The 19,968-nt window shown below is 38.8% G+C and overlaps 1 protein-coding gene across 3 annotated transcripts; it reads left to right on the top strand.

The window, feature by feature from the left end:
• The first annotated feature begins 273 nt into the window (after positions 1–273).
• GCFC2 (GC-rich sequence DNA-binding factor 2) lies at positions 274–19,636 on the top strand. 3 transcript variants are annotated; one of them, XM_086744928.1, is made up of 18 exons: positions 274–638; positions 1,438–1,545; positions 2,126–2,287; positions 2,948–3,166; positions 4,214–4,299; positions 5,729–5,844; positions 6,640–6,826; positions 7,764–7,887; positions 9,572–9,650; positions 10,914–11,026; positions 11,770–11,969; positions 12,748–12,901; positions 13,156–13,277; positions 14,513–14,589; positions 15,379–15,445; positions 17,358–17,504; positions 17,904–18,028; positions 18,394–19,636. In XM_086744928.1, exons 1-18 carry the CDS (start codon positions 290–292, stop codon positions 18,506–18,508), a joined length of 2,550 nt encoding a protein of 849 aa, XP_086601054.1. In that variant the 5' UTR covers positions 274–289; the 3' UTR covers positions 18,509–19,636. The 3 variants fall into 3 exon arrangements, 2 of the variants coding, with proteins under 2 accessions (XP_086601054.1, XP_086601055.1); XR_015258153.1 differs by lacking the exons at positions 15,379–15,445; positions 18,394–19,636; XM_086744929.1 differs by lacking the exons at positions 15,379–15,445; positions 17,358–17,504.
• The last annotated feature ends 332 nt before the right edge of the window (positions 19,637–19,968 follow it).

Below are 19,968 nucleotides of genomic sequence, written 5' to 3'. Positions count from 1 at the left end.
CTTTCTCCCTACGGATCCTTCCCACGTTCCCCTCAGACCACATTCCACGCCCTTCGCCCCTTTACCTTTGCCCCCTCCCCCCCGGCTCCTCAACGGTTAACCGCGGGGACACGCCCCCTCACCCTCATTGGACAGCCGTTCTCACGCCCCGCCCACCCTCCCGGGGAGGTCCGCGCCCTGGGGCGGGGTTTGCGCTAGGTCGGGGGTGGAGGCTTGGAGGGGCGGTCGTCGCGCATGCGCGCTGAAGCGGCGGTGCGCGGCGGCGGTGGGGGTTCCGCGGCTTGTCGCCATGTTCCGGCGGCCCCCGCGTAACTTCCGCGGCCGGCGACGCGTGGCCTCCAGCGGCAGCAGCGAGGAGGAAGACGCGGAGGCAGCCGCCGCCCCTCCACCGGTCCCCAACCCTGGCTCCCACTCCAGCTCCGACTCCGAGCGGGAAGCGGAGCCTGAGGAGGGCGAGGGGGGCGCTGGAGCCGCCGCCGCGCAGGGGCCGCTGCCCTCAGAGGAGCCGGCGGGCAGCCCCGGGGGCCGGGAGGGGCGTGGAAGGGCGGTTGCGAGCCGAGAGCCGCGCCTCGCCGGAACCGGGCCTGCGCGGGGAGGAAAGGCGCTGCTGAGCTTCGGCAGCGAGGAGGAGCGGGAAGGTGAGGGTTCGGCGGCGCCCTCCGCTCCCGAGAACCGGCGGAGCCTCGCCCGCCTCGGGGCTGCAGCCGGCACCCGCGCACCCCGCCGGTTTGGGGAGCGGGGGCCGGGCCGGGAGCTTGGATGAAGGGGCTGCGCTTCCACATCCCGCGTACCGGGGGTTTCCTGGCTCGCTGAGCGCCGGGGGCGCAGCCGGTCACCTCCGTGCCTCTGTGCGTGACCAAAAATAGGAATAGTGTGTTAGGGACAGGGCTGCTGTGAGGGTTTGTAAGAGAAATGCCTATAAAGGCACTTTGAAGGTGATGCATGTCCGTGTGCTTCTGAGTGGGAAGCATTTAAAAGCTTCTTAGGGCTGCAGAAAACCCGAGAAGACAAGGAGATAGTACGTGATTTTGTGAGTATCACAGTTTATGACGAACTAGCTTAAATAACTGAAATTTAGACGTTTGATTGACTCTTCTGGGCTGTTTCTTTGTGGCTGGTGACACAAAGCTGCTCGGGGCAGCTTACAGGAGTCGCTTTGTGATGGCTGCAGTCTGCAAAAGAAACCAAATACATTTCAACGCTACAGTGTTGCTGTATCCAGGAGGCTGAGCTGCACAGATTTGGATTAAGAAGGGATGAATCTTGAGTGATAAAGCCGTAGAACTAGTTAGTTAGACTTAATGCAACCAGAACTTCAAAAAATACGCTGTGCACACGTAGAGATTACATGCATTTTATATATAATGCATATATATGTGCACATATACTGTTTTTCTTCTTAATGTTACTCAGAATAATTTTGTTTTATCTGGATAGATGAAGAATCTTTTAAAATTAAAAAGCCGTCCTTCAATGAAGTAACCTTTAGAATTCAGAAGAAGGAAAGCCTGCTGCCTGCACAGACAGAAATTGAAGAAGGCAAAAGTAAGTACTTTTTTCAGTTAAATATTTTATGGATACAAAATCAGTAAGTGAAGAGTGATCTACAAATACTGCTGTTAGATGTCTTTTACTTGTTAATAGAATGGAATAATGTTACCTTACAGATTTATAGTTTTAATCTATTTGTGCATAATCTATGTATTTAAGCTATTTATACATAAACTTTTGTAATTTAAACAAGTACTCCCTGTTCTAAATACAATTTGTAATGTCAAGGAAGGTGAATCCAAACATGCTGTGAGCTATCAGGATATTAATCAGTTGTCTGGGAGCTGGTATAATTGCTTTTGCGCATGTAAAAGTGCTCTGTGTCTCTGGAGGACATTAGTTTAGGACTATCCCACAGCTTTGACCCAAGACAGGAGCTATCTTGTAAATGAACATCTTGAAGTGTAGTAAGATCTGACACTTTTTTATGAGGACAGGTGGAGATAAATAACCGACCAGTCTTTGCTGCAGCAAGGTGTAAGTAGTTACTGGTAACCACTTATGGCACATCAGATTCCAGCAGCTGAAACTGAAATAATGAATCTTACTTCACACCCCCCCCCCCCACCCCCAGAAATCTGTCAGTTGGAGCCTAGAACTGGCAACACCAAAAGCACTTGTGAAGAAGAAGAGGAGAAGGAGGATGAAAGTTATTCTTCACTAAGTGAGGATTACAACAGCTCAAACTCTGAAAATGAATCCAGCTCTTCACAGAGGAGGAAGGATTTATCACCAGGTTAGTTTCCTGGAATTTTTTTTAAAGGAAGTTTTTTTATAGGAATTTTTTTTAAAGGAAGTTATTTTACAACATTCTTTGTTTGATGTATATGACAAGATAGGTGAGATGAATCTCACTCTGCTTAAATCGTAGGCATCTTGTTTCTGTTGAATCAGAGCTACCCTTCTGAAAGTATAGTGACAATTCCCTGATACTTTTGGTTGCAGATATTTGTTTTATTTTTGGAAATGTATCAGAAATTCTGACCATTGGTTTCAAAAGAAAGGTAGCAAAAAAAGTCTGGTGTAGTGATGCATGATTGCCTTCATGAGATTAAAATTTAAGCTGATTTGTGCTGTCTGATTTGTAAACCTTGGGTTCTTCTGTAAACTCAGTAAGTTTAGTAACCCATATCTTTTGAGGAGGTGGAAAAGAGGACAGGTTAATGGCAATTTATTTAAAAGAAAAAAAAAAAATTCTGAACTTTTAGACTGAATGCCACTTTTTAAGGATACATTTCCATCTCCTTATGTTCACCATGGTAAGCCTAATTGAAAAATATGCTGTATTCTATATTCAGAATTGTACAGTTATCCTGAAGGTGGTGATTATTGACATTAGGGGTGATACAGTGTCGCTTTTAGTCTTTTGCTTAGATTTTCTTTCTCTTCAATGCAGGTAATATCCCCAGTGCAGCTTGTATTGATGCTGCTCGGAGGAAACGTCACTTAGCCAGGACACAGGCCGATTATCTTCCACTGGATGTTTCAAACAGTCGTCAGGTGTCTCGGAGAAGAGAAAGCAGTGATTTGGAGAGTGAAGATGAGTCTGATATGAAGAATCTGAACTTTGTTCCTAAAATGAGACCTCTTAGGCAGAGGATGACTGAACACATGGGTGAGTTTGTGCCATTTCTCCCAGTGGTTTGTGGTTTTACTGATGTTTGGAAGAATGTGGGACTTGCCCAGCGACGAGTGAGTGCAGTGCAAGGCTTTGCTCCTCAGAGGTCTTGGTAGCAGGCTGTACAGCTGATGCTGGATGTTTATATGGGATGTTAATCTGGTTTGTATCTCACTAATGTGGTGGTGCAGAATGCTTTGAGAAACACTTAAAAAATGATTTTTAGCACTGTTGACTGAAAAAAATTGCCTTGTAGGAGGCACAGCATTTAACCTAAATAAAGTTGCTGTGGTGCAAGATAAACTGTCCCACTGAAGTTTTCTGAATTCTGCCTCCTACTTCTGGTCTGTTCTTCCTGGTGCTCTCCTTGCATTGATATTATGGCTGTTCTTGAAAAGGGAAGACAAGACCCAACAACCTGGCGCTTCATGAGTGAATAAACCTATTGCGTGCAAAGCATATGTGCCTTTTCCATTTTTTTTTTCCTCTTATAGCTGCTTACAGTTTTGTTTATGAAACACTGTATTACCAGAGTTGTAAACTGGTTTTCATTATTATTTGAATAAGAGTTACAAGAAACATGTAACTATGAGCTGATCCTGCAGTTCTAATTAATACTAAAGAGGTATTTTTGTATCTGTAATATAGTGTATATTTTAGAGCACTCAGTAATTTGCTGTGTATGCTGTGTTATAGTCTAACTGTACTTACACTCTTATTTATATGTACTGTACACAGCTTTGCTTTGAGACATAAAAATGAGATGTTTGTGCTTCTCATACTGCACTAGTAGTTCTCTGAGAAGCAGTATGTTGGGGAAATCAATATTGGTGTGAATTCTACAGATGCAACTAGCCATTTCCAAATCTTCCTTGCCTTTCAGTTTGGAAGTCCTTCATCTAGTTTTTTAATCTGCTGGTTTTTGAGTATATCACTTCCCAGTAATGGTTAGAAGGACCATTGTTGCTTTAGAGGGAGGAGAACATGGGAGTAGAAAAATAGATAAAGGATGTAATTACACTTAATGATTGTTTTCACTTCCAGTGTCTGTGAGTGATGAATCAAGTGAAGATGAAGCACAAATGAAGTGGGAAGAACAGCAAATAAAGAAAGCTGTTAAACTCTCCCAGGTGACACATGCTTTCGTAACCATTGAAAGGTGCTTTTTGCTTGTTGCAGGAGAGCTTGTTCTGGAGTACTGTTGTATCTCCTACCTGCCCTTTCGGTAGAGGGGTTTTTAGAAGTTATGCCCTAATTCTTCAGAGAAGAGGCAATTAGAGATAGGGGAAGATGGTAATGAAAATCTGTGATCTTTGTCTAGCTGTTCAGAAATAGAATATTGTCTACCTGTTGTGATGGAAGATTGTGAAAAGCAGAGAATAAAATTCTGAACCTTGATTTTTTTTTTTTTGCTGCCATGCAAGAGATCTTGAAAGCGAGAGTATGCAAATGCTACAAATGTCAAAAGCAAAAATTATTCTTTTATTATGCTGAATTTATTTTATGTGGCAAGCTCTTTTTACAGTGCAGCAGAATTCAGGTTTTGTTTTTGGTTTTTTTTTTTTTTTTTTTTCTTCTAGTAAATAACTGGTAAAAATAAACTATGTATCTTCTGATGAGCTGAAAGTTTTTTTTCTGGCTTGACCACTCTGGGTCAGACTAGGAAAATCTGAGTAACCAGTTCTTTATTTCAGGATAGACAGTTGTTGATGTTTCTGCCTGTTAAATGGGAGTAGTTAGAGGACAGGGAGAAAATTACATCTTTCTGTTGCTGAATTTCAAATCCAGTATAATTAGTGTTCTTAGGTACTCATACTCATTTCTGGAAAACTGTTAATTTCTGCTGTTCAGGAATCCGCAACAATTTTTAGTCATGGACTTGATTGCTTCAACTGATTCTGTTTTGGCCTTTAGAATGCAAAATGTCTTTTAATTTATAAGCTGAAATTCAGTGGAATCCTTTTTTAGTTATAATTACAGTTAACGTGAATTGTTGGAATGAAAAATCTCTTTTGGCCACTTTGTCAGAAGGTAGCATCCGTATTTATTAGGCAGGACGAAATCAAAGTTTACTATGAGAAAATAGAATATTAAGTGACTCTTATGGCAAATAATTTATCATAAATATATTCAAATAGTTTTTAAAAAGTGAAATATGAATAAAATGAGATCATCTCCACTTGGCTGTAGTTTATTTCTACATTTTATATTCAGAATCTTGGTACTAGTGAAGTCTCAGCTGTGAGTAGAGAAGCATTATATATCACTGCAAGCTATTAATATTTGCAGACCAAGACAGCCACTTGTGTACTCTAAATTATTAATTACTTTGTGCCATTTATGTGTGTATGTACTACATATTTTTATACAACACATACATGCATTTTGTAATACTTTATTTCCCTTGCTTTTGTGTTGTATTTTTCTATACAACGCTTTCTGTATTTGATTTGATGATTGAAATATGTGTCTTTGTGTATTGAATGATACATCTTGTTGATCTGTGGAGGGAAAACTTGTGTAAATAGCATTTTAAACATTAACACTTAATTCCTGTAGGAAACTTACGATGATGCTTCCCTGCATAAATCTCAACCAGCTAAACCCAAGTTTGATCCCTCTGTTTCTCTGCCACCTGTGGACTTGGAAATTGTGAAGAAGCGGCTGACTGAAAGGTAAATCCTGCTCTTATGAACTTTAACTTTTGAGATGTCTGAATTTTTGTCACAGAATGAGACATGACAACTTTGAAGTGTTACTCTGTTTCCAGAGTATTTGAGGATTTTGGGGTTGTTATTTCATGTGTAATATGCCTGTTACAAAGTCCATTAGAGTACTACAAATTTTTAACTTTACCTGGCAATGCTTTGTTGTAGGGGAGCATTTGGGAGGAAGGAGAAGTGTGATACGTGTAAATGTTCTTGTGCTACCTGTCTAATAGTTAGTGACAGCTGTAGACATGAGTTCCTAGGTTTTATCACCTGGTAGCAGCAAGAGTCCTTATTTAGTTTGCATTTAGTAGTGAGCGCAGGATGAGTGCTTATAGGAACTGCTGTCCAGGGAACTTAGGTTAAACTAGTATGGGCGTACTGACATGAGCTGTAGGTTTCCCCAGATTATGTTGGGTAGAATCCATTTAATGTGATACCACAAAATTTGGCTTTTTATATTTTTGGGAAGCATGGTATATTGAGAGATCTAGGTAAAATGTCAGTGGTGCTTTCAAAACTAGCACCACATAAGTGACGTTTGAGCCTCCAAAGCATAATGCTTGTCCACACCCCATGCTTCTGCAAATATTGGCACGGATAAATCTTTCAACGCTGCTTAGGTCAAATGGATGTACTATTATTAGCACAGGCAAAGATTTTATGTGGGTTTATAATGCGAAAAATGTTTTGGAATGCATCAGCTGTTAACTTGGCAATAGATTTAGTTGTCTGCGTTCCTCTTCTTTTTTTTTTTTTTAGGATAACATCATTACAAGATGTGCACCGTGCCCACCAGAGGGAGTATGAAAAATATATGGAGGACATTGAAAGTTCAAAGATGACTGTCCAGGAGTTAGAGAAGTCTTCGGATGCAGCTCTGAATTACAAATTCTACAGGGCCATGAAAACTTATGTAGAAAACTTGATAAACTGTTTGAATGAAAAAGTATGTATATTTTCCTTTTTTTTTTTTTTAAGATTATAAAGGTGCATTCTGTCAATGAAAGATTAGGGGTTTTTGTTTGGAAATGATGAGGGACAGCACTCAGTTAAAAATCAGTTCTATCAAATTTTAATGTAACAGGAACCAAAATATAGGGAAAACAAATCAATCCTCACCTGAAGTGATGATTGAGCTAGTTAGGTATACTGACTTCAGCTGTGAACTCACCTAGATTCTGTTGGATGAAAACAAAATGTTACTGGTGAGAGTTTTCTGCATGTCTAGTTACCAGACTGCACTGAAGTTGCATGAGAGGTGGCACTTAAATTCACTTTTGGAATCTCTCAAAGTGTTTTTACTCAGGGTTACCTAACCTTGTGTTAGGTTTGAGCTGGGGTTGAGTTAGCAGGGCTCTGTGAGAATTTGTCTGTTATCAGCTGCATCTGTTTCTTGAACGGCAAACCTTGTGTATTTAAAAAGATGAAGACTGGCAGAAGTGGAGGAGCTGCCTAAAGTTTGGCCTCAGTGAAAGTAAACTGCTTTTATCCTATATAGATAGTCCTATCAAGTCTAATTTATGTCACTTAATTGCACTGCAATTGTGAATTTCTTTATGTAACTTCAAAGAGAACAAATGTTAGTTAATGAGTACATTTTCTTTAATGGCTAGTGGCTCAAAAGCAAACTGAGTGCACCAGTAGTGTCCCGTTGAACACTTTTACATGAAGTCTTAGGTAGTCCTGGGATGAGCAACTGTTAGTTTGTGTTTTTCAGCTTACAGAAAAGACTGAAAAGCTCCAATGATCAGGAACGTACTTTTCAATCTGTAATACTTTGATTCTAATTTCACAACTATACTGAAAACCCATGGAAACTTTTTTATTCATTCCTTTGGGATTTTAATTAACTGAAAAACTGATTGCTGTTTACTGTATTTCAGCTGAAATACATTAACGATCTAGAACTGGCTGTACATGTACTACTTCAGCGACGAGCCATGAGAATACTGGAACGAAGGCAAGATGAGCTGAAAAATGAATCTGCTTATATTCAGCATCTGACAAGTTAGTATGAAGTTGGAAGTTATTTTCTTATGGAATCATTCACTCTTTGAGCAGAAATATGCAGTTACTTTTTGGATGAAGTTTTTTATTTTCTCCTTTTGATCTCCCTTCCCCTTCCCATTGTCAGTAGGTGTGCTCTGTTATACCTCAGCTGAAATGCTTACCTCAGTAAGGCCCATGATACTGTTTTTCTCTGGTTTAATAGTGAACGTAACATGACGAAGGACTTTGTCAATTTTTAGTTATTCAACTCAGCAATTTTTCATCAATGTTTAAAAAGAGAGTTGATTTTTTAGCACATCTTAAGTTGGAGAAAGCTTGCTGATGGGAGGATTCTGTGAATACATGAAAAAGCAATGTGTTTACTTGGCAACACCACTTTTACGTGAGTGTCCTTAAGGCTATGTGCATGCTCAGGATGGAGATTTCAGACTGGGAGATGACACTTACATGAAGGGAAGGGCATGAAGAAGCAAGCCTCTTTGTGTGAGGGTTTTGTCTAAAACAAAACTCTAGCTTTTTAGTTACTGGAGGAAAAATAATTAAAATTTTCTTATCTCATATTTTCTTTCTACAGCAATGTATTGTTCATATGCCACGTGTATCTTAGCTGCTACTGTTAAAAAAAAAAACTAAACCAAAACAACCCAAACCTTCAAACCCTTTAGAACAGTTTAGGCAAAACTAAGAACAATATGCTTGGAGCTGCTGGGTGCAGATGGAGGCCAGATGTACCAGTTTCTGGTAACATGGGTTTGGTCGTCTCACTGCACAGGTTAAGCTGCTAGTTAGAGAAGGCTAGCAGCCTGCCTGATTTTGTAAAATGGTGTAGTAGACTGACAGCAGGTGTTATGAAGAAAAGAGTAGTGCCATAATAGTTGTCATGAAGATTATTTTTACTTCCAGCTCATTACAAATGAAACTGTACTTGGGTATTTAACAGCACTTTTAATTGCTTCTTATGTTCCCAGTTGTATTTAATATACTGGAAAGGCTGTTTTTTCCTCTGATAACACTTCAGTAGTAGTACACTTTTTGGCATGTTGTGCACGTATCAGCCAGCTAATAGTGATACAAGTGAATGGCCCAACTAGAAAATGCTTCTAGTTTCTACTTCTGTGTTGGATTCAAGAATCAGAGTAGGGGTAATTGGGGTCATGCAATCCGTGACCTCTTGGATAGCAAGAGACAGTGAGGAGCTGACTGGTCTTGAAATCTGAATGCAATGATTTTGAATAGCGTAAATCAAGGATTTAACTTCTGTTACAATGTTGGAAGCAAACCTCCAAAGTTATTCTAATTTATTGCATGGTTTCATTTTTGACATCCAGATGAAGGTAGTTTTTTACACTTGCCTTTCACACTGCTAAGAACCTATTGTGGAAGGCACTAACTTCCTTTTCCAGGATTGGGAAGCAGTGGATGTTGGCTGGAGTGTCATCAAACTCACCTTTTCATCGACTGCTACAAGGGAAGCAAGCACATCGAACTATATGCAGTTAACAAGTAATATTTACTGTGCATTATTCCAGAGACTGTTAGAGTTTTGATTAGGAGATTTGAGTTTTCTTTGACTATTTTCCAAATGAAGAACAATAGAAGGAGAATCAGTGTTTCCTTATTAAGAAAATAGGAGCTTAAAAATCATACAATTTTATTTTTGTCTATTTCTATCTTCTAATAGGCGAGAATGACAAACCAACTAATGGTGGATTGGACGGTGATGAGAAGACACAGCTTCTGGAAATGTGTGAGCATCGAAGGTAGGTACTTTGTGTGTGTACACTTGACTGTGATAAATGTACTGTACACTGGCTTTCTGTTGTTTATGCAGTGATGAATGTAAACCTGTAGGATTACTAAATGAGATTATACAAAAAACAGGTGTTTGCTTTCCAAAACTCAAAGTACTTGGAAACCGTCTATTTGTTGATGACATTCTCTTTCTGTTGGTTTAAGTCTGAATGCTAATAGATCTTGTTATTTTAAATTAACAAGTCTTAAGTGAGGCTATTCACAGAATTATGACAGAAGCTTTTTCTTATCTATAAATTCTTACAGAATTATGACCTTATACAGAAATATGTTTTTGTGTTATTGTATAGATAGCAAAAAAAGGCAGTATTGTTGGTAGTGTGGGTGGTGGTGCCAGCAAGTGAAGCAAAGCAGTATCTTACCTCTCCCCTGCTATCAGTGTAGGCTAGATACTACATTTTGGGTATTCTAGTGGTCAGAAACTGCTGCTGATTTTTTTTTCTTCCCCCCCCCCCCCCCCCCGAGTTATTGGGAGCTTTGAAACTTTTTCAGTTGCATTGGTGCCTTACTTCATAACTGTACTTTGAAGTGGCAAGAACTTTGGCATTTTTAGTGGATGAAAAATGATACAATAAAAAATTTCATTTGAAGCAGTTAACCTTTATGCTAGTTGATGCAGATAACTGTATGAAATTATTTATACATATAATTTTCATCTCATATATCATTTTTTTTCTGTGGCAGAGATGCAAGCTATTGATTTTGCAGCCTGTTATGATTCTTGGTGTCATGGCAATAGTTTTTTTGAGCCTGACTGGCACTTGGGTGCTATCATGATTTTTATGTGGGTTGTTGCCCGGGTGATCCAGAGCTGAGATGTCAAAGACTGTTGAAAGCTCAGCAGTTTACTGTATACTAAAAGTGTCGGAAAAGGTGTCCAGTACCATAGTAGATGTTCAGTGTTCCAGGTGGGATGAATTATTAGTCTCATCAGCAGGAATGAGGTGAAATGAAGGTTATTACATGATTCGCAGGGGAGATCAGAGACATACTTTAACCTCTTTTATGTCAGTTCCCAAAGCCCCTCCTTCTTCCACAATTTTTGTGTCCTTATGGTTACACAATTACTGTTGATCCCTGATTGCGTTTCCTTAGGCTGTTGCTCTCACAACTTGCTATTAGTACTTTTTTTGAAGTCAGATTATTTCTCATTAAGCTTCCTTCTGCATACAAGGGGAGGATAACTTAACTGAGTTAATTACAAAACACAGGACTTGCAGACGGCAGGTGAGAGAGTGTTCAGGAGACACTGATCACCATGAAGGCATGTCCAGTGACGACGAGCTGACTCCTACAGAGGTGGCTGAGTTCCAGAAGAGCAAAGGTTGGTGACAGTCTTATTGTGCAGTCCTAAAACAAAATCTTTCTGATATTTTTAATGAGATTTTTCTTTTAGGAAAGATGAAGAGATACTTAGTTACATATTCTTAGTTACACACTGTAGAAAATAAATGCATTCAGACAGTTCTGACAAACGACTTGGGAAGAATAGGTGTATGGTGGTAGATTTCTTTTGGTTTGAGTTATGTGGTGGTGGCTTTACATGTGACTGTTTCAACTAGAAGTAAGCCCTTTTAGAATATGCCAAAGCTGATCTGAGAGTACTCAGATCTGTACTCAATGCTATAATGTTTTGTATAATCAGTTTGGTTTTTTGAAGATTGAGTGAGTGAGTTAAAGGTTGGTGTTTTAATTGTCTTGAATGAACGGATGGAGAGGAGCAGGGAAAGACCAAATACCTTTTCTCCACATAACAGCAGAAGAGTGTTCAGATCTGAAACTTTATCGCTGTGGTATAAAGTTTGAAACATAGTGGTTGTATGAATCTGTGGAATAGATAATGAAGAAACTTGGCTTTTTTGTTCTTTTGACAGTATTTTTTTTTAAACGATTTTTCAGGGAGACTATTTTGAAAGCTTTTTCAGTGTCAGGTGTGTCAAAGAAAAATGACAAATACAATTATCATACAGATATTTCTTATGTCCTATAGATGCATAAACTCTACAGCTTATGCCTCAATAAGTTCTGTGATTGTTTCTCTTTATTTCCAATGAATATTATCCATAGATAACGTTTTAGAGGATAGTAGGAAAATCTTTGAAGATGTACATGCAGATTTTTGTGACATCAGAAAAATCCTGTTGAAATTCCAGGAATGGAAAGAGAAGTTTCCTGACTCTTACTGTGATGCTTATATCAGTTTCTGCCTGCCTAAACTATTAAATCCATTGATCAGAGTTCAGTTAATAAATTGGAATCCTCTGGAGGTAGGTGCATCAGCTGACTTTTTCTTCAAAAATTGTATGTGTTTGTGTATTAATTACTGGTGACCCCTATGCTTCCGGGTATTACAATGAAGCAGTAGGCTGCAGTTGGTAAAGTCTGTTATGTTTCTGGACTGTACCATCTTTGTGAACATGCCTTTTCTGCCTTATTTGTCTTTGTTAATTGGTGATACGGGTATTTCTGGCAGCCCAAAGTATGTCTGAGCAGAGGCACGCTGTTTGCAGGGAAGACTTCTGCATGAGAACTTTGTTACGTGTGTTTTAGGGATGTTCCTGAGCCCAGGATAAGTACGTTAAACTAGAATGAGAAGGTCCATTTCTTCTTGTCAAGTCACTTTTTGGATATGAATCATGTTAGTTTGTGTTAATATGAAAAATGAGATTTTTTTTTTTTCTATGCATAACGCATAGAAATGAATAGGAAGATACTGTGTTGATCTCAGAAATTGAAGCACGTGGTTAGAGTCTTAACTTGCTCCTTTCCCCTTACCTCCAGTCACTTTTGCCACACTCTCTGTAAGAATTCTCCCAGGTTCTTTGAAAACATTTTGACAATGTCATCCATTAAATTGTAGCTTTAAACGTAGTTTTCCTGATTGGCTGCTTTGGTCTGTTCAGTGATGAGGGGGCATGGGAAATTAGGTGAGAATCTTTGTGGTATCATTGGATATATTTTTATGTGGAGCGTTTTCTCTTGATCCTGACCAGCTGACCCAACTAATAAGAATGATTTCCGCCCCCCCCCCCTCCCCCCCCCCAGCAGAATTTTACAGAGTTGGAAGAGATGCCCTGGTTCAGAGCTATACAAGAATTCAGTGATGCCAAAAATGGATCTGAACCAAAAGGGGATGATGATCCCGATCAAGAAGTTTTGCCTAGAGTGATTGAAAAAACTATTCTTCCAAAAATCACAGGTATAGTAAGATTGTCTTGAAAATGTTTGCTGCAGTTAGGTAATCAAACCTTAAATAAGTGATGGCTATCAAATTATGTTAGTTATGTAATGGTGCTCCAAGATTACCTTGTTACACAGAGTGAGGCTAAGGTAGCCTCTTTCTAAGTGAGAAATTTTTGTGTCTAGTTCTGCTACATCATGATGCCTTGAAACTAGAGCAGATGAATGCTCACATGTCACAAATTAAATATTTTTTTTTTTTTTTTCCCCCAGCATTTGTAAAGAATGTGTGGGATCCTTTATCTACTTCACAGACAAACAACCTCATACACCTTTGCAATAACATGTTTGGAAAACAAGTCCTTTCCAAAAGTGAACGCAGTCGAGCAAAAGAGGTAAAGAGCTCGTGTGGTGCTGGGGGAGAGAGAACTTCAGCCGCTGTGTGAGCTTTCTCTGCATGCTCCTGTGGGCGCTTAAAACATTGTCCTGAACCTGTTCAGTTCTGATTACTTGTTTCTTTTATCACTTTATGTTAAGGAGATTTAACAGTTAAACTTCCATCCCTGTCGTGCTCTCATTATTGAAGATATAGGAGATGGGACACCCTTGAGGCAGAAATTAGCTTCTATTCCTAGAAAATCTCTGCCTGTACCTGTCAGGAATATGATTGTAGATCTAATCTTGCTTCACTGCAATAACAATGGTTAGAATTTAGATTTACATTTAATTATCTTTCAAAATTTGAGCTTTAAATGTTAATAGTGCTCCAGCAGTCAACTGCTTAAACTTTTATTTATAAAGTAGCTCTAGAAATTTAAAATTTGAAAATACCCAGAGGTTAATTAATTGGCTAAGAGAGTAGTTAATAATCTTGGAAATCTTTTAATAATTACTTTTATACACATAGTCACTCTAGCATGCCCTTCTTCAGCCTGATTCTGGTTTTATTCTGATGTAAATCTGGAGGTTTATCTAGTATAAAACTAGTGAAATGAGTGGATGTTTAGGCCCTCAATATGAAAAGAAATACTTTTTAGAAAATATTTGTGCCTTACAGCTGAGCATTCCAAAGGCTGCTGATTTGAAACCGTGACTTGAAATGGTACAACTGACTTTACTTTCTGTACAAATGGTACTTTGGCTAAAGTAAGCCAGAAATTTAAATAAATAAATAAATAGGCTTCACAAAAAAGGCAGGTGGCAATCTATGGCACTGAAAAGTATCTTGCCTAAAAATGCGTACTATCCTAGCTATTGTGATTTTTTTAATATAGAATTTCACAGCTTTTTATGGACATCCTATGTGGATAATTTATTTTGTTATTGTGTACAATTTTCTGCTGTCTTGCAAATTGGTATGCAAAAAAAAAAAAGGCCTCACTTAAGAAAATAACTTAACCTTAAAAAAAAAAAAATCCTTTAGGTTGACCCCACAGATAATTACAGCTGTGATTTGTCTACTGTTCTTAATATATTCATGGTCTAAGTGCGTATTATAGACAAGTGGCAACTGTGCTTAGGTCTAATTAACATATTGCACTTCTAGAGCAACAAAATAACCATTGAAGTTGTTGTAAATGGAAGATGAAATCTTTCTTGTGAGTACACATTAATAATTCTTTTTTAATAGGATTTGGTGAACGCAATTGTCTTAAGAATGAAGAAATCTGTAGAGGAAGATGTCTTTATTCCTTTGTATCCTAAAAGGTAAGCTGACTCTGGCACTCTAAACTTAAAAAGGAGGGGAAAAAAAAAAGGGAGAAAAAATTCCTGTACCCTTCTCCCCAACAGATGTAGAGGAAATATTGTTCCTTATTACACATCCATTAACAGCTTGTGGAATAAACATACCTTTGACCGTTTTATTACTGGAAAGGATATACAGCCTTACTCCTGTTCACAAAGTCTTTCTAATAAGAGCAGCCCTGCTGATGGAATGCTTTTTTGGTTCTGTAATGAAAAGCTTTCCAGTATATGAGATCCACAATCTGGGTTTAGCATAGCAACTTATATCTGGGGGCCTGTGTTAGTTTAGGTGGTCTGTTGTGTGTGTGTGTCCCCTGATTCTTCCTGTCGTTTCTAAAATAGTTTAGTTTTCTCATTACTGGACACTCTTTGCAAGATGGGAATGAGGAGTCTGGGAGATGTGGGGTTAAGATACAGCTAGGAGAGAAGCTTTGCTAAAGCTGGTGTAGGATGTTTGATTCTAAGCAATGCCGTTCTGATCTGAATCCATTAAATGTATTGTGCGGAAACACAAGTGTTTCCAATTGGTAATTTTATTGGAAATTATTTCATAGTAGTTGTATTATAATGGGTTCAGACTGACAGCTGTTTCCCCAGACCTTTATTCTGGCTATGGCTGTCACTGCTGAAAGAGATACTGATGAATGTCAATTTTGGTGTTTGGAGATCAATAGTCTGTTTATCTTTTGAAAGCAAACAAACAAACAAACAAAATCCTTATTTTACCTTTTTTCTTCTTTCCATGACTAGCACTGTGGAAGACAAATCATCACTATGTTCAAAATTTCAAGACAGACGATTTTGGTCAGCTGTTAAGGTAGAGAAAATATACTTCTCTTTTTTTTTTTCTTCTTTCTTGGAAATTCATTATAGTGAAAAAATATTTTGCAGTCAATCAGGAAATATATCTTCAGGCAGGTCTGATTCCTGAGAGATAAATACATTTTTATTAGGATGGAAAACCATTTCTCTCTGTGAAGGATGTGTTCTTTGTGGAACCTGCATGTGATGATTTAAGAATGAACTATGAATGAACACTTTCTCTGTTTACCCAAGTGGTACATCTTCTGCAAGAGACTTTATCTGACCATTTGTTCCTGCTGGTTCATTTTTTTTCCCTTGACTGGGTCAGCGAGGCCGGTTGACCTTAGATCATGTTAGTTAGTCATTGTCACTCAACAGTATGGAGAACGGCAGGTTCTTCTGGGGATCCTGGGCAGCGTGGTGATGACACTAAGTTGTGGGTACAACTAAAGCTTTATTCTTTTTAACATAATTTTATGATCAGCTTAGCACTTTATGGTCAGAGTAGCACAATATTTTCATAATCAGAATAAGTGCAGCACAATTTTGTAAGTACCATAGCACAGCTTGGCTTACGGTTCATAATCACCTGGACCCTTTGCAGATCGGGTCAAATCTTAGCATTTGGCTTGCAGTATCAATAATAAAACAGTCATAATCTAGAGTCAAATCACATAAAAGAATGAGTTATTCAATCCTCAGAGGAAACAGAGGATGATGGAGGAATCTGTGACCACCAGGTGGGCTCATGATTCTTGCTGTCCGGCAGCAGTTCTGGTGCAGGTTCCCCTGAGGACTTGTAACAGCTGGATTTTATTGACAGTGCTCTGTGTGCTGTTACGCTTCCCTGTTCTGTGACAGGGTCATCACCACCAGTTGGCTGGGTGCCTGGGACCTTCCGGGCTGGTAAGGAGGGGAGTAGTCAGCCTGGCACCCAGGAATTTTGAGGCTGGGAGGGAGGGGAAGAAGAAATCTGAGGTTTTTTTTTTTTTTTCTCTGCTCTGTGCACAGGACCTTCGTGGCCTGATAATGAGGGGAAAAGGAGCTAGTATGTGACCAGCTCATTCACAGAAAATGGCCATTTGCCTTATAAAATGACATTGGTTGTGCTAACCCTTGTTGTGGAGTATGATCTCTGCATGTTCCTGTAGGCACATCAGTATAGTTTTACTTTTGGGGTGCTGAGTTGGGAATTTCTGAATGCCTATGGTTCAGTTCCTGCTTAAGATGTTTCCTTTAGGCGTAGATTTGGATTCTTAGTAAAGATGAGATTTGGATGCATAAAACCCCATTAAAATCCCAGACAATATTCCAGTTTCCCTGCTATTCGTGATGCCTAGCCCTGCACAGGCTTCCTGGGGTTGTGATGCAGAGCTTCCGTTCTGTTGAAAAGCCTGGGAAGTTGGATGTGTTGAGGTCTGCTTGGTAAAAGACTTCCTACCTCTGCTCCTGGAGTCAGCTGCTGGGCAGGAATCTGTTGTGGACAGAGAAAGAGAAAGCAAGAGGGAGCTTAACACTCAGGTCTTAGGTTTAGGTGTAGGCTTATCCTCGGTAGATGTAGTAACTTTTTTTACTTCAGTCTTGGATTCTCTGAAGTTTTGCTTAGAATTGGATGCCACTTGTTCTTGGTCTGTGTTACTGGTGAGGAGAACGGTAAAATGCTTTTCCTAACCTTGGGAGATCATATATACACGTACTAGGGTACAGTTCATATACACATGCCAAATTAATTATCCTACTTGGTAAGATTATTTACCATATGCAGCTTATTAGTGGGTAACTGACAGTTTGGAGAGCGTGAATCCTGGTTTTGGAGTACTTAAATTGATGAACATAATCCTATCTTATATAAAACTTGTAATATTGTGGTTTAGCACACTTCCAGCCACCAGGTGTACGTATTCTCTGTTTCTTCATTCCTGCAGCTGCTCTCCAATGTTCTTCTTTGGGATGGGATTCTACAAGAAGATACAGTCCGTGATTTGGGATTGAGCAAGTTGCTGAATCGTTACCTTCTTCTCAACCTCTTAAACACGCCACCGGGGCCAGATAATATAGAGAAGTGTAGTAAGGTAAAAGATAATGTGTACATTGAAAGAGGGTCTGTGCTTTTAAGCTGCTTTTTTTTTTTTTTCCTTCCTTTCCATGAAGAGAGGGGTCTAAACTGAAGATGAAATATTTAAAAAAAAAAAAAAAATTAACATTTAAACAACACTTTTAAAATTTTTTTCTATGTTTAAAGTTTTTATTACCTTGGTGCATAAAAGCATTTTAGAGCAAATACTGGTCCATCCATAGGTTCTAAAGAATAACTACTTGTAGGGATAACCAGTTTTGATTTCAAAGAAAAACCACACTACTGTAATGATGAACCTGCTAAAAATAACTATCTATCAGAAGTGATGTGACTTAGTTATATTGAAAGATTTTTTTCTTTTTAAACTTTTTCCAAATATTCTTTGGGTGAACAGGTGGTTGCGTGCCTCCCAGAAAGATGGTTCCAAGATCTTAAAAGTGGATCAACTCTCTCTGAGTTACGGAACTTCTGCCAGCACTTGCTGCAGTGTGCCCGTACGCTACACAAGAATGACCACAGGTAATAAATAAGGCTTTCCTTGCGATTCAAGCATGTCCTTGTACGCTTTGTGTTAAATATTTCTTAAATTCCTTAAGTCTCATGTATTTGACACTTTCAAGGATGTTCTCATCACATAAATACATAAAACAAAAGATGGAGTGTACCAGGTAAAGGAGTTTAATGTGGTAGTTTGAGGTGCTCTACGTTGGGTGCTGCTACTGATCAGTGCAGCCAAGGTCACCTGATGACAAGTGGCCAAGGAGAGATACTTGACTCTTTCTAAAATTAAGAAACGTAAAGTGTACTTCAGTCAGGTACATAGAAGTGCTGCTATAGAAATGTCTGCTTTTTTTTTCTGTTTTTTTTTTTTTTTTTTTTAATAGTCATGAAACAAAACAAGTTATTCTCCTGCTGGTGAAACTCAAAGCTCTGCATATTGTTGAAGACTTCATTGAAGAGTACAAACTTGAACACCTTAAATTGATGATTGGGAAATAGAAATTTTTGAAGCAACATTCATGTTACTGGAACAAGCCTGATACTCACACTAAACCAGTTCTAATATGCAATTTAATTAGTGGATCCTGCCTACTCAAAGCTGTAGTGGTAATCACTGTCTTACTGTTAAATACCTGAGGTTTCTTTTCCAGATGTCTCTTACTGCTGTCTACTCCTAGGTTAAGCAGTCTTTTTAGGAGTTACAGTTGTCAAAGTAAAGTGATGGTTCAGGCATTCTAAAACTTAGAGCAGTGCTTTATTGCTTTAATCTTTTGTAAAGAGTCCTGGAAAGACAGTGCCTGTAAGCTTTATCACTGCTAGCAACAGACAGCTTTACAAGCTGTTCTCAGTATTAATTGCTGAATATTACTCTGACTCAGGAGTCATTGAGCTCTTCTAACTTGTGGTCCACGGTGACTTTTCGGCAGGGTTTGTGTTAAGCCATCCCTAGTGAAACAAATTCATCATGTTACAGGGGTTTTGACCCTGTTACAGAAACCGGGGAAGTCGATATGCAGATCAGGAGTTTTTCTGATGAATGTGTATCGATGGTAAACGTGGGTTCAGTGAGGTAAGAAGTTGCACAAGAAAACATCTGGGGGAAGAGCAAATGCGTAGTGAAGATCATGACTTATGTGCGTAGTTTTGTACTTGAGTGATAGGACTGAGCTCATGTGCAGAGAGCTCTGGAGTTGTCACACCTTGCTTTATCAGACTTTTAATAACACATGGCTTGATGGGAAGCACAAGAACAACTTCAGTCACTTCAGTAATTTAAAACTCCTTTTGCTTCCCAGTAAGACCTACTGAACCTTACTTTATCATACCCTTATTAGATTTCTGATGTTTTATAACTTTGTATATTTGCAATAAATAATTAAAGAATAACAAGGATGCTTTATTGTAGAAACTGTAGTGCATCACAGACTCTCTCTGTTTACTTGTGACTTCTGGGACTAGAATTTAACTCTTGCAGACTTAATGCCTGCAGTTTCTTTTATGTTTTTAAAGTTAAAAATATATTTTTGTGGAATATTTTAATTGTAAATAAATTTGTTCAGTGTTACAGACAAAAGGTGACTTAAAATTTTTATTTTGAAAATAAAAAATATTTTGCTGTGTTAATGACTCCTGCAGTTCAATTCTTTAACATGTGACAAGAATGTTATTACAAGTATGAAAACATCTCAGATAGCATTAGCCTTCATTACCTTCAGGAGTTATGAGTTATGTTGCATTTTTGTTGGCATTCTGAGGAAAAGCAACAGAAACTCACCATTATTGGAAAGCAGGATTTGCACTCACCACCATCTCATTATCTCATTGCTTTTCTATTGTTCTCCCCTTGATGCAACCAGCCTTGTGTTGTTATAACAGTGTAACAAATACCAGAGTTTAGCTCTGTAAATCTTTCTGGAAGAAAGATTACTTGTAGTGACTTCTAAGCATGGGAAGGCAGT

The sequence above is a fragment of the Chlamydotis macqueenii genome, chromosome 3 (assembly GCF_036417535.1).
Source record: "Chlamydotis macqueenii isolate bChlMac1 chromosome 3, bChlMac1.mat, whole genome shotgun sequence".
Classification (NCBI taxonomy): Eukaryota; Metazoa; Chordata; class Aves; order Otidiformes; family Otididae; genus Chlamydotis; species Chlamydotis macqueenii.
Note: the sequence above shows the minus strand (reverse complement) of the source record. Positions and strands in the feature narration are given on the sequence as shown.

Bases quoted from the DNA above. Each gene is read 5' to 3' on its own strand.
- GCFC2 (XM_086744928.1), top strand. From the start codon at position 290: ATGTTCCGGCGGCCCCCGCGTAACTTCCGCGGCCGGCGACGCGTGGCC. The intron at 7,888-9,571 runs GTTAGTATGAAG...ATCTTCTAATAG, and splicing joins TTATATTCAGCATCTGACAA to GCGAGAATGACAAACCAACT. The intron at 12,902-13,155 runs GTATAGTAAGAT...TTTTTCCCCCAG, and splicing joins TATTCTTCCAAAAATCACAG to CATTTGTAAAGAATGTGTGG.